Consider the following 11,811-nt stretch of genomic DNA (forward strand, 5'->3'; position numbering starts at 1 on the left):
TCAATTGGCATAACATACTACACAAAACATTGTTCCACCTCCTACTTTGGCAAGTAGCGACTGGGATCTTAAAAGCTTGCAAGCAGCCATCTAGATGCAATGATGGGTCTCTCCTCATCCAGAGCAAAGAAGAATGAAGAAAACCAAAGATTAATGAAAACAATTAGTCCTAGTGACTGGTACACCATGCAATCCTCAGCTTATACAACTATGAGACCAGAAAAACTAGATGGTGCCTGGCTACCACTGTCAGCCACTCAGAGGGGGATCTATGCAGGAGATCCTGGATAGAGAGAGAAAACAATGTGGAACAAAACTCATTTTTTTATGATTTTGAGTTTTGTTCCACATTGTTCTCCTACTCTATCCAGGATCTCCTGCACCGATCCTCCTCCAAGTGGTTGACAGCGGTAGCCAGGCACCATCTAGTTCTGGTCTCATGGTCATGCAGGCTGAGGATTGCATGTTCTACCAGTCCCTTGGACTAATTGTTTCCATGCATCTTTGGTTTTCTTCATTCTTCTTTGCTCTGGATGAGGAGAGACCCATCGTTGCATCTAGAAGGCTGCTTATAAGCTTTTAAGATGGGGTCTCTAGACTGTTGAGGGCCCAGCCATGTGCCAGAATCTGACAGGGGCTGGTGACAGAGTATGTAGCCCTTGGACATGAACTCCCTCATCAGGAAGGCAAAGACCTGCAGAATTTGGGCAAGGGGACAGAAGAACTTTTCCTGGAGCACCAAGTTTCATCTGCTCATCTTAGGGGTAGAATGGGAAAGGGTCCTTCTAGCTTCTGGTATGTACCCAGGTAGAATTAATCAAGTGTTTTGAAAAAATTACAGAATCCTGATTTGAACTGATAGGTTCAAATGTATGACCTTCTCTAGGTCTCAAACCAATCCAAACTCACTGCCATCGAGTAGGATCCAACTCATAGCGACCCCTCCTTGAGTTTCCAAGGTGGTATCACTGCAGGAGTAGGTTGCCTACCCTTCCTTCCAAGGAATGGCTGGTGGGTTTGAACCACCAGCCTTCTGGTTAGTAGTCAAATGCCTTAGGCACTACACCACCAGAGCTCCCTCTAGTTCACCTATAAATCCAAATGATTTGGTTTAGATCTATTTTAAAGTCATAGGAATCCCTTTGTTTTTGTTTTTCGTGAGGTACTATTAATGACTTTCCAAGTACCTTCTACCATTTCTTGGAGAAAGGGAATATGTTCCACTAAAATTCTATTTTCTAGGGAAAATGAGGAGAGTGGTTTTCTAAGCCTAATAGGACACAACTGAAATATAGAAATCTGTCTTTAGAGAATCCAGGTTTTTTTCCTTTTTTTCTAGGTAAGGGAAGTCTTCAAGAAGTCACCTTTCTTGGTACCAGATGACAGTGTTAGCATCATGGACGGATCCTATGAAGGTGGGAGAGGTGTCAATGTATGTTCTTGGGAGAGGGGGTTAAAGTCAATGATTATAGGAACTAGGGAAGGGAGAGAATGCTAAAGAAAAAGAAAGAAAGAAAGAAGGAGGAACAAATAAGTGGGAAGAATGGGATAGCAGGCAATGGAAGGACAGAGAAGGAATTTCATAGTCTACACATGAAATTTAAAGAGAGAAAGGACAAAGCTGGAGGCAGGGGAGAGCAAAAAATGCTCTGAGATGTAACCTTTTGTCTTTCTCTTTTTTAGGCATATTAGCTTGGGTTTCTGTGAATTTTCTGACAGGTAATACATTCTCAAATTTATCTTAAGACCTTAACTGGGTTTCACACATCAGGAAAGTAAAAATCTTTTTCTTGCCTGTATTCTTTCATTTAAAAAATGAAAGGCAGGAAGCTAATGTATACAGCTGCAGCAAGAGTCCTTCTAGGTTGGCATCACCTGCAGCCCTATGGGGAGCGGAGCAGTGGGGTATTTATGGAATACCTCCAGTGGGCCTCTGGCGCAGGAGAGAAGTTGCAGGCAGAATGTTGGGCCATCCAGGACTCAGAGCTGACTCTTGTTCACAGGTCAGTTGCATGGCCACAGCCAGGAGACTGTGGGGACCCTGGACCTCGGGGGGGCCTCCACACAAATCACTTTCCTGCCCCAGTTTGAGGTAAGTCATTTACATGAAGGTCTGTTAAGCAACATACATGTAGACATAGAATGGCACCGAGAAGGTGGCACCCCATTTTCAAACAGCAGCTCTACCACCGGTAGGCTGAGGAGAATCAGTTATTGATGGGGTGAACTCCCCACTTGTAATCTGGGCCTCTTCACTGTTCAGAGTCCTTTTAATTCTTCAAACCTTGTGGGATTAACAGTTTAATCTATCTCCTTTATCTTTGATGTTTTGGAAGAACAGGGATGGTGGTGATAACATCTTCAGATAATTGCAGATCCTGAATAATCTTTTTGCTTTTTCTGATTTGCAGAAGACCCTGAAACAAACCCCTAGGGGCTACCTCACTACCTTTGAGATGTTTAACAGCACTTATAAACTCTATACACATAGGTGAGGAGAGGGACAGGGAAGAAGAAGAATATTGTGTGTTGGGTGGGTCTCCTAATTTTAAAAAATATTTTCATATTTCTTGTGCATTTGATCAGCCTTAGAAAATCTTTGCCAATACCCTAAGGGCTATCAACTAAAGAACTTTAGTTAATTTACTAAAGCCTGGGGGACCCAAGAGATTCCTCTGTTCTTGGCCTCAAAATTACATAATTTAAGAACTGAATTTCCTCTAGAGGGAAGAAACACTGAGAAGGCTAAGCCAACGCTCCATGACATGTCCTTTGAGCTTGCCTTCAGATATTCAAAATACAGCCTGGAATTTGATCCCAGGGGGCTGAACACTGAAATAATGAGAGCTTTTCTCTCAGGTTGGGACCCTACGAATTATCACTGTCTTCTGGCATTTAAATCAAAGCGTGGGGAGTTCTGGCTGCATAGTCTTGCCCCAAACTGCAGAAATTGCCTCTTGTTGACCACATGGGATGAAGTAAGTCACAGAAGCAGAACAAGGTGTTCCTCCTTCCAGAGAGACAAGGAAACATTCTGTTGCTGTAAATGCCATGTTGCTTCTGAAAGAGGTAGCCTTGGGCTGCAGAACTTCAGGAGCAGCATGAAATTGGTAAATCCTATATTTTACAGTTACTTGGGATTTGGATTGAAAGCTGCAAGACTAGCAACGCTGGGAGCCTTGGAGACAGAAGGTTCGTGTGGGACCTGGGTTGGGGAAATGGTGAGAGTGACACTGATACAGCAACTCTTCCCTTCACTGGCAGTGATCCATATATAGGAATGGGTTATGTTGAACTGGGGAGCATATGTTATGTAAAGGACCTAATAGTAAATTCCTGTTTTATAAGTTCAGATGTGTTGGTATATGTTATTAGTCGTTTTTAGAATGAGGTTTGCTTGTGTAGAGTTGACAGTCTGTGATCAGGAAACTGAAGTATTAACAGAAATTCAAGGCTCATAGTGAATTGGCAGGAGCTTATTCAAGTCCTTAACTTTATGAGGGAGATGCAGAAAGCAGGGTCTGTTTCACTTGCAGGGTGGAATAGCTGAACAACTCCATTCGTCAACTCACAGTTGGTAGATGGGTTAAGACCTCAGCTTTTGAGGTCAGGAAGAACTGGGTTCAGTCCTAGTTTTATAATTTGAGGCAAGTTTACTTAACCTTTCTGTGCCCTTTTCTTCACATTGCATGATGTTTTGCATTTAATGCAGTTGGTACAGTCCCTGGCTTTTATGTTGTTAGGTGCTACTGAGTTGGTTCTGACTCATAGTGACCCTGTGTACAACACAATGAAACACTGCCTGCTTCTGCGCCATCCTCACAATTGCTGCTGTGTTTGAGCCCATTGCTGCAGCCACTGTGTCAGCCCCTCTCATTGAGGGTCTTCCTCTTTTTCACTGACCCTCTGCTTTACTAAGCAGGATGTCCTTCTCCAGGGACTGGTTCCTCCTGCTAGTATGTCCAGAATACGTGAGACAAAGCCTCATCATCCTCCCTTCTAAGGAGCATTTTGGCTGTACTTCCAAGACAAATTTGTTAATTCTTTAGGTAGTTCATGATATGTTCAATATTCTTTGCCAAACCATAATTCAAAGGCGTCAGTTCTTCAGTCTTTCTCATTCATTCTCCAGCTTTTGCATGTATATTAAACGAAAAAAAAAAAAAAAACCAGATGGCTCTGGTAGAGCCTGGTGGAACCAGAGACTATGGCCCCTAGCTGCCCTTCAGGTTTGGATTTGAACCCACACGTGTGGCTTCCAGCCAAACAAAAGACAGGCATATGAATTGAACATTAACCTGAGGTAGATACACTCTTTGGAGAGAACAATCATTGGAGAAAGAAGGGCTGTTTATGCACAGGGAAACAGCTCAGGGGCAGGGGTGCATGGATGGATGGACACAGGGAAGAGGTGACTGTCGGGAGGAAGTGGGAGGGGAGCTGTTGCATTGTGGTGAATTGTGGTCAATGTCATGAGACAAAGTGTATGTGACCTGCTGTATGGAAAGTGAATTTGCTCTGTAAATTTTTACCCAAATCACAATTAAAGAAAAAAACAAAAGCAAAAACAAAAACAAAAAAAAACAGATGCACTGCCCTACTGCATTGAGTCAATTCCAACTCATACCAATCCTATAGGACAGAGTAGAACTGCCCAACAGGATTTCCAAGGCTGTAAATTTTTATGGAAACAGACTGCCTCATCTTTCTCCTAGAGTGGCTGGTGAGTTTGAACTTCTGACCTTTTGGATAGCAGCCAAATATTTTAACTGCTGCATCACCAGAGCTCCCTACATGTATATTAAAAAAAAATAAAACTCGCTGCCATCTAGTCAGATCTGACTCATAGCAACCCCTCCTTGGGTTTTCGAGGCAGTATCTCTGTGTAAGTAGATTGTCCAATCTTCCTTCCAAGGAGTGGCTAGTGGGTTTGAACCGCCAGCCTGCTTGTTATCAGTCAAATGCCTTAGGCACTATGCTACCAGAGCTCCCCCACATGTATATTGTTGTTGTTGTTGTTGTTATGTGCCGTCGAGTCAGCCCTGACTCATAGCGACCCCTCCTTGGGTTTCTGAGGCAGTATCACTACGGAAGTAGGATTGCCCAACCTTCCTTCCGAGGAGTGGCTGGTGGGTTTGAACCGCCAGCCTTCTGGTGAGCAGGCAAGTGTCTTAGCCACTATGCTACCAGAGCTCCCACAAGTATATTAGATGATTGAAAATACCATGGTTTGGATCAGGCACACCTTAGTCTTCAAGTGACATCTTTGCTTTTTTACATTTTAAAGAGGTCTTTTGCCACAGATTTACCCAATCCAATACATTATTTATTTTTTAACTTTTTATTGTGATTTAGGTGAAAGTTTGCAGAGCAAATTTGTTTTCCATTCAACAATTCATCCACAGTTTGATTCATGACGTTAATTGCAATCCCCACAATATAACAGCACTCTTCCCACGTCCTCCCTGTGTTTCACATTTCCATTCATCCTTCCTTCTTTCTGTCTCTTCCTTCCTTCTGAGCTTTATCTCTGGGCAAATGCTGCCCTTTCGATCATGTATGATTGGTTGTTATATGGAGTGTGTACCTCCCTTATGGTTATTGTTCACTTTATAGGCCTTTCATTTGGCTGAAAGTTGAGCCAGCAGGGATGAATTTGGTTCCAGGTAGAGGGTGTCTAAGGGCCATAGTCTAAGGAATTCCACTAGTCTCTATCAGACCAGTAAGGCTGGCCCTTTTTATGATTTTGAGTTTTGTTCCACATTTTCCTCCACTCTATCCAGGACCTCCTATTGCGAACTTTTTTCAAGCACAGCATTGGTAGCCAAGAACCATCTAGTTCTTCTGGTCTCGGGGTCACAGAGGCTGCGGTTGGCACTGTCACTTCATCCTTTGGACTAATTTTTTCCATCTACCTTTGATTCATTTGATTTCTTGACTACTGCATCTATGGGCATTGACTGTGGATTCAAGTAAAATTAAATCCTTGACAACTTAATATTTCTCTATTTATCATGATGTTGCTTACTGGGCCAGTTGTGAGGATTTTTGTGTTCTTTATGTTGAGATATAATACATACTAAAGGCTGTAATCTTTGATCTTCATCAGTAAGTGCTTCAAGTCCTCAGCAAGAAAGGTTGTGTCATCGGCATAGCACAGGCTGTTAACATGTCTTCCTCCATTCTGATGCTGCATTCTTCTTCATATAGTCAGGCTTCTTGGATCATTTATTCAGCATACATATGTGATAAGTTTAGTGAAAGGATACAACTCTGACATACACTTTTCTTGATTTTAAACTATGCAGTATCCCCTCATTCTGTTCAAGTGACTGTTTCTTGGTCTGTGTACAAGTTCTGCATTAGCACAATTAAGTGTTCTGGAATTCCCATTCTTAGCAGTGTTACCCGTAATTTGTTAGGATCCACACAGTGGAATGCCTTTGCATAGTCACTAGAACACAGGTAAACATCTTTCTGGTATTCTTTCCTTGTAGGCGTATGGATATTATCCTATCACTGACAGCTTTGTATTTCAAGATAGATCTTGAAATGTTCTTTTTGAGAATGAATGTAATGCCTTTCCTCTTCAATTTGTCATTCCTGGCATAGTAGATCATATGATTGTCCAATTCAAAATGGCCAATACCAGTCCATTTCAGCTCATTTATGCCTAGGTTATTAATTTCCAAGCATTCCATTTCATTTTTCACAACTTCCAGTTTTCCTAAATTCTTCCTTTGTATGTTCCACGTGGTTATTATTATTGGATATTTGCAGTTATTTCTTCTCCTTTTGAGTCATACACATCAACAAATGAAGGCCCTGAAAGCTTTACTGCATCCAGGCCATTAAGGCCAACTCTACTTTGAAGAGGCAGCTCTCCCTAGTTGTATTTTGAGTGCCTTCCAACCTGAGGAGCTCATCTTGCAGCACTATATCAGGCAGTGTTCCACTGCTATTCATATATGTTCATCGGCCAGTTTTCAAAGTAGATTGCCAGGTCCTTCTTCCTAGTCTGTCAGAGTTGGCAAGCTTTGCTAAAACCTGTCTGCTAACTCTGCTGGTATTTGAAATACTAGTGGCATAGCTTCCAGCATCATGGCATTGCTCAAGCCACCACAATGCAACAGCTGACAGACAAGTAGTGGCTGGCATTTATAGTAAGGTATTATTGTAGTGATGATTATCTAGCATTTGAGAATTTAGTTTCTGAAGTATCTTCAGGTGTAATTCATTTAAGCCTTACAACAATCAGCAAGGAAGGTGGTATAGTAAGTATTTTTTTCCTTTTTTAGAAAGGAAGAAAATTTTCTGTTGTGGGTTTTAGATGTTTATAAGAATATGATGAAAGCTATGGTCCCCTCCACCAAATGCACATGTGCACAAAAATTTACCTATGGTTATGGGGGTTCACCACCCCACAAAGCCCACCTGTGTACCTTTAGTTAAGAATTCCTGTGATATAGGAGAACAGAAGGTCAGTGTTTGCACAGGGAAACAGCTGGGGGCAGGGAGTACATGAGAGGGAAGAACACAGGGAAGAGGTAACTACGGGGAGGAAGTGGAAAAGGAGCTGTTAACATTTTGAAGAATTGCAGTCAATGTCATGAAAAAAATGTGTATGAACTGCTGTATGGAAAATGAATTTGCTCTGGAAAGTTTCACCCAAATCACAATAAAAATTAAAAGAAAAGAAAGAAGCAGGGAGAGAAGCAGCAGGAAAACAGCAGAAAGGAAAAAGCAGAAAGAGAAAGGCGGCAAGGAAGCTCCTAAAAGAACCGCAACACAAGTCAAGGGCTATAATACTGAAAACAGCAAGAGGCCCGGATGGAGCCTGGCATCAGAGCCAGCAACAATAGGCCCAGAAGGGCCCCATGACAGAGCTGGAGCTGACAGATGGCAGGGCCAAAAGGAGCCTGTCCTCCAGGGGCTGAGAGGAGGCGTGCATAGCAGAGAAGGGCCTATGCTTGCTTGCAAGGCTAAAAGGGACCAAGAGAAGGCCTTCACTACCAAGAGTAGCTTAGAGTCATACACGGAAGAAGGGAGAATTTGCCTACATGCTTCCTGATTTTGATCTGAGGTGTAGACTTTGATCCTGATCCCGAGTTGTACCCTGTTACTTCCTTAATAAACCACTTAACTGTAAAGAAAAAGAAAAAGAAAAGAATTCCTGTGATAGGATATAGTCGTAAGATTTTAAGACCCTGCCACCCTCATGATTCCTTTGACCCCTAGTGGTTTCTTGCTTGCCCTTCCTACTATCTCTCACATCCTTGTGTCATACAACTTTGTGCTCTGGTTTCTTCCAGGGATTGATGGACAGACCTTCCGAAGTGCCTGTCTACCAAGATGGTTGGAAGCAGAATGGATCTTTGGGGGTGTGAAATACCAGTATGGTGGCAACCAAGAAGGCAAGTGATGTTTTTCTACTGGTTAAAATTACCTTGACAGTATTAGTTCTGGAAGAGTCCTGTTTTGGTTACCTAGTGCTGTTCTAAAAGAATTTACCACAAATTGATAACTTTAACAAACAGGAGTTTATTCTCTTACAGTTTTGGAGTTTAGAAGTCCAAGTTCAAAGTGCCAGGCTCTAGGGGCTGGGTGAAAGCCCCTCAGCCTTGGGCTTCAGTGCTGCCTTTTGTTCCTGGCCCACTGAACCTGGAGGCTTTCTTCACTCACTAGCTGCTGGCTGCTGAGGCTGACAAATCCAAGGTCAACTAGTAAAAAGGCACAATCCCAGTATTACCAAACCATATGGCAGGCCATTGATTCGGGTCTATTAAGAGTCCCAAGATGGGCAGACAACCTGGCAGGCTGCTGAACAATGACTTAGCTACATGCAGGATTCAAGCGTGCCAAAAGCTGCAGGCCATTCCTAAAGCTTCTCCTTACTTATTGGGAGCAGACCACATCCCTAAGGCATCTACTCAGCTGCTCACAGTAGATTCCACCATGGAGTTGATTACCAGCCTCATCATGGGGAATAACTATATCCAGCTGCCAAGCCACTCAAAACCTGGCCCAGCCAAGTTGACATACAACCTTAACTACCACAAGTCCCAAAAGAAACTTTTCCAGTGTTCAGTAAAAACTTGTTGTGTTGCAGGGACTCATTCCAAATAAATCTTAGTATACTTCCAAAGAATAATGTGACTGACAGCAAACAGGCAGCTGTCACTCTTTGTTCTGCAGTCTTTCCCTGGCCTTGGATTTGTTACGCTAGATCTAGTGCACTAAAAGGCCTCTGCCTTCAAGCGAGGTGAAACATGTTTCAGGTTAAGTTAATGTTTAGCTATTTAAGTTATAGTAAAAAAAAAAAAAAAAAAAAGACAGTAAGAAGACTATCGAATATTATAAAAGGCACAGGCCTTGAAATCAAGGAAGAAATTTCATTTCCCAGTGAAAGATCCAGGTGATCTCTTGGATACTTGCTCATAAATACCATGGAACATAATACTAGATGCAGCCGCTCAAGCTCAGCTATAGCTGTCTTTGGTGAATACAGATTAGGGAGGGGAGCTGCCATGGAAAGGAGTGAGGCTACAAAAGTTTGCTCAAAAGCCCTTTTGTCTTGAACCTCAGCTTCCTCTTGCTTTCCTTGATCTTATTGGCTCCAGCAGCTTGCTTCTGATAGTGGCCCTTCCTCTGCCATTTTCTCACCATATCCCTGTGCATCTTTGCCCTGGCAGGGGAGATGGGCTTTGAGCCCTGCTATGCTGAAGTGCAGAGGGTGGTACAAGGAAAGCTTCACCAACCAGATGAGGTCCAGAGAAGCTCCTTCTATGCCTTCTCTTACTATTATGATCGAGCTGTTGACACAGACATGATTGGTAAGTTGACTCCAGGAATCAGCCCAGAGAGGAAACAGGGCTGGGGTAGGGAAGGTGAAGGGAAAAGGGTATATGAAATGCTTTATTAGGGATGATTACCGACTCTTCTCCGGTGCTGGCTGTTGGAATGACCTAGTCACTCAAGTGGAAGTGGAAAATGATTTAGAATATTTTGGAGCTAAAAGGTGACTTAAACAACTATACATAAAGTCTTTATTTTTTTCAGCATCTTTATTAGGGCATAAGTGACATACACTAAAATGCACACATTTAAAGTGGAAACTCTGCTGAGTTTTGCCATGTGTGTATGCCTGTGAAACCATCTCCACATTTGAGATAATACAGGCATCATCCCAGTTTCCTCCTGCTCCTTTCTAATAACATTTTGTTCTTATCACAAAAAGTAATACTTTTGTTTAGATGTGGAGTGTATGTATGAGCTGCTGTGGCCTCAGAGATAAGAAATAATTTCCTATTTACTAGTATGTTTTTGCTTCTCCTATCTTTCCCGTATTTTTGCTTTTAAAGTTATATGCTGTATCATTTAGTGGCAATGCTATTAGATCTGTATTATGGACTGCATCTTCTTTGTTCAAAAGCAGTCCTCTTGTTTTGTGTAAAGCTTTTTGCCCTGAAATCAACTTCATCCATATCAGGATTGTGGCCTCTCCTTTCCCTGTTTTCATCTGCCTGCCTTGCCTTGAGCTTGCCTTTTACTTTAGCTCTCTCAGTCATTTTGATTAGAGGTGTTTGTCATGTATACAGCTTAGGGTTGGATTTTACTTTGTGTTCCGGTCTAAAATTTCATTTCTTCTAATGCCTGTTGCCATCAAGTCATTTCCAACTCATGGTGACCCTGTAGAACAGAGTAGAACTGCCCCATAGGGTTTCCAAGGCTATAAACCTTTAAGGAAGCCAGCCAACTGCCACATCTTTCTCCTGTGGAACGATTGGTGGATTTGAACCATCAACCCTTGGGTTAACAGCCAAGCATTTAAACAATGTGCTACCAGGACTCCTATTTCTTTTAATGTATACCATTTACACTTAGTGACATGACGGATGAAATTGACTGTCTTCTTTTTGGTTATGGTTATGCTTTTTGAGTTTAATGTCTTTTTTTTTTTAATTTTCCATCATCTTTTAATCATTTTAAATGGCTTGTTAGATTTTGTCTTGTTTAGTGTGTGTTCTTTCTCCTAAGTGAGACGTCCTTAATTCTATTTTTAGTTCTATTTTATTTTATTCTATTTTATATATTTTGTCTTTTTTTTTAGCGAGTATCTATTGATTCCCCATCATAAACAATGAAATTAGGATGCATTTGCTTCTTCTCACCTTTCCTACCTTTCTTCTGTTTCTAAAATTTTGGTTGGTGGTATTATAGTAGTAGTTTTGTTATTTGCTTTTATACGTTTAAATACACCTGTTATTTAAATGATATATTGGCCCCATTCTATTGAAGATACTGCCCACTCTTACTCTGCTCTTCTCTGCATTTGTTAGTTTTATTAGTTCTACGTCATCATCATTTACAACATCTATATTCTGCTTATTTCCTGCAGTTGTTTTAGTCTTAGTCCTACATTTATATGAGAACTGCCAGCTGTTACCACAGTTTCCATATTTATCTCTTGATTGGCTCTGGGAATTTCTGTAAGAAGTATTCACAGGAACTGTTTGTACAAAGTTCTTTCATGTTTGGAAATATTTGTGACCTGTGTACTTGAGTATAGAGGCTCAGTGGTTAAGCATTTGGCTATTAACCAAAAAGGTCAGTGGTTTGAACCCACCAGCTACTCTGTGGGTGAAAGATGAGGCAGTCTGCTTCCATAAAGATTACAGCCCTAGAAACCCCATGGGGCACATCTCCCCTGTCCTACAGGATCACTATGAGTCCTAATCAACTATACAGCAATGGGTTTAATGGGTTATGCTTGAGTAACAATTTAACTCGGTTTAAAAAAAAAAAAAAAAA

General features: G+C 41.7%; 1 protein-coding gene across 1 annotated transcript in view; it reads left to right on the forward strand.

The window, feature by feature from the left end:
• Positions 1-11,811, forward strand: part of ENTPD5 (ectonucleoside triphosphate diphosphohydrolase 5 (inactive)) — a 33,655-nt gene that overhangs the window by 9,793 nt on the left and 12,051 nt on the right. The window contains exons 4-10 of the mRNA XM_007941376.2: positions 1,340-1,415; positions 1,684-1,719; positions 2,004-2,092; positions 2,412-2,491; positions 3,131-3,192; positions 8,313-8,414; positions 9,693-9,833. Coding sequence (XP_007939567.1) covers positions 1,340-1,415; positions 1,684-1,719; positions 2,004-2,092; positions 2,412-2,491; positions 3,131-3,192; positions 8,313-8,414; positions 9,693-9,833 — 586 coding nt within the window. The remainder of the gene's footprint in view (positions 1-1,339; positions 1,416-1,683; positions 1,720-2,003; positions 2,093-2,411; positions 2,492-3,130; positions 3,193-8,312; positions 8,415-9,692; positions 9,834-11,811) is intronic.

The sequence above is a fragment of the Orycteropus afer genome, unplaced genomic scaffold, assembly GCF_000298275.1.
Source record: "Orycteropus afer afer isolate SDZICR_OR568_19922 unplaced genomic scaffold, OryAfe1.0 scaffold00079, whole genome shotgun sequence".
NCBI lineage: Eukaryota > Metazoa > Chordata > Mammalia > Tubulidentata > Orycteropodidae > Orycteropus > Orycteropus afer.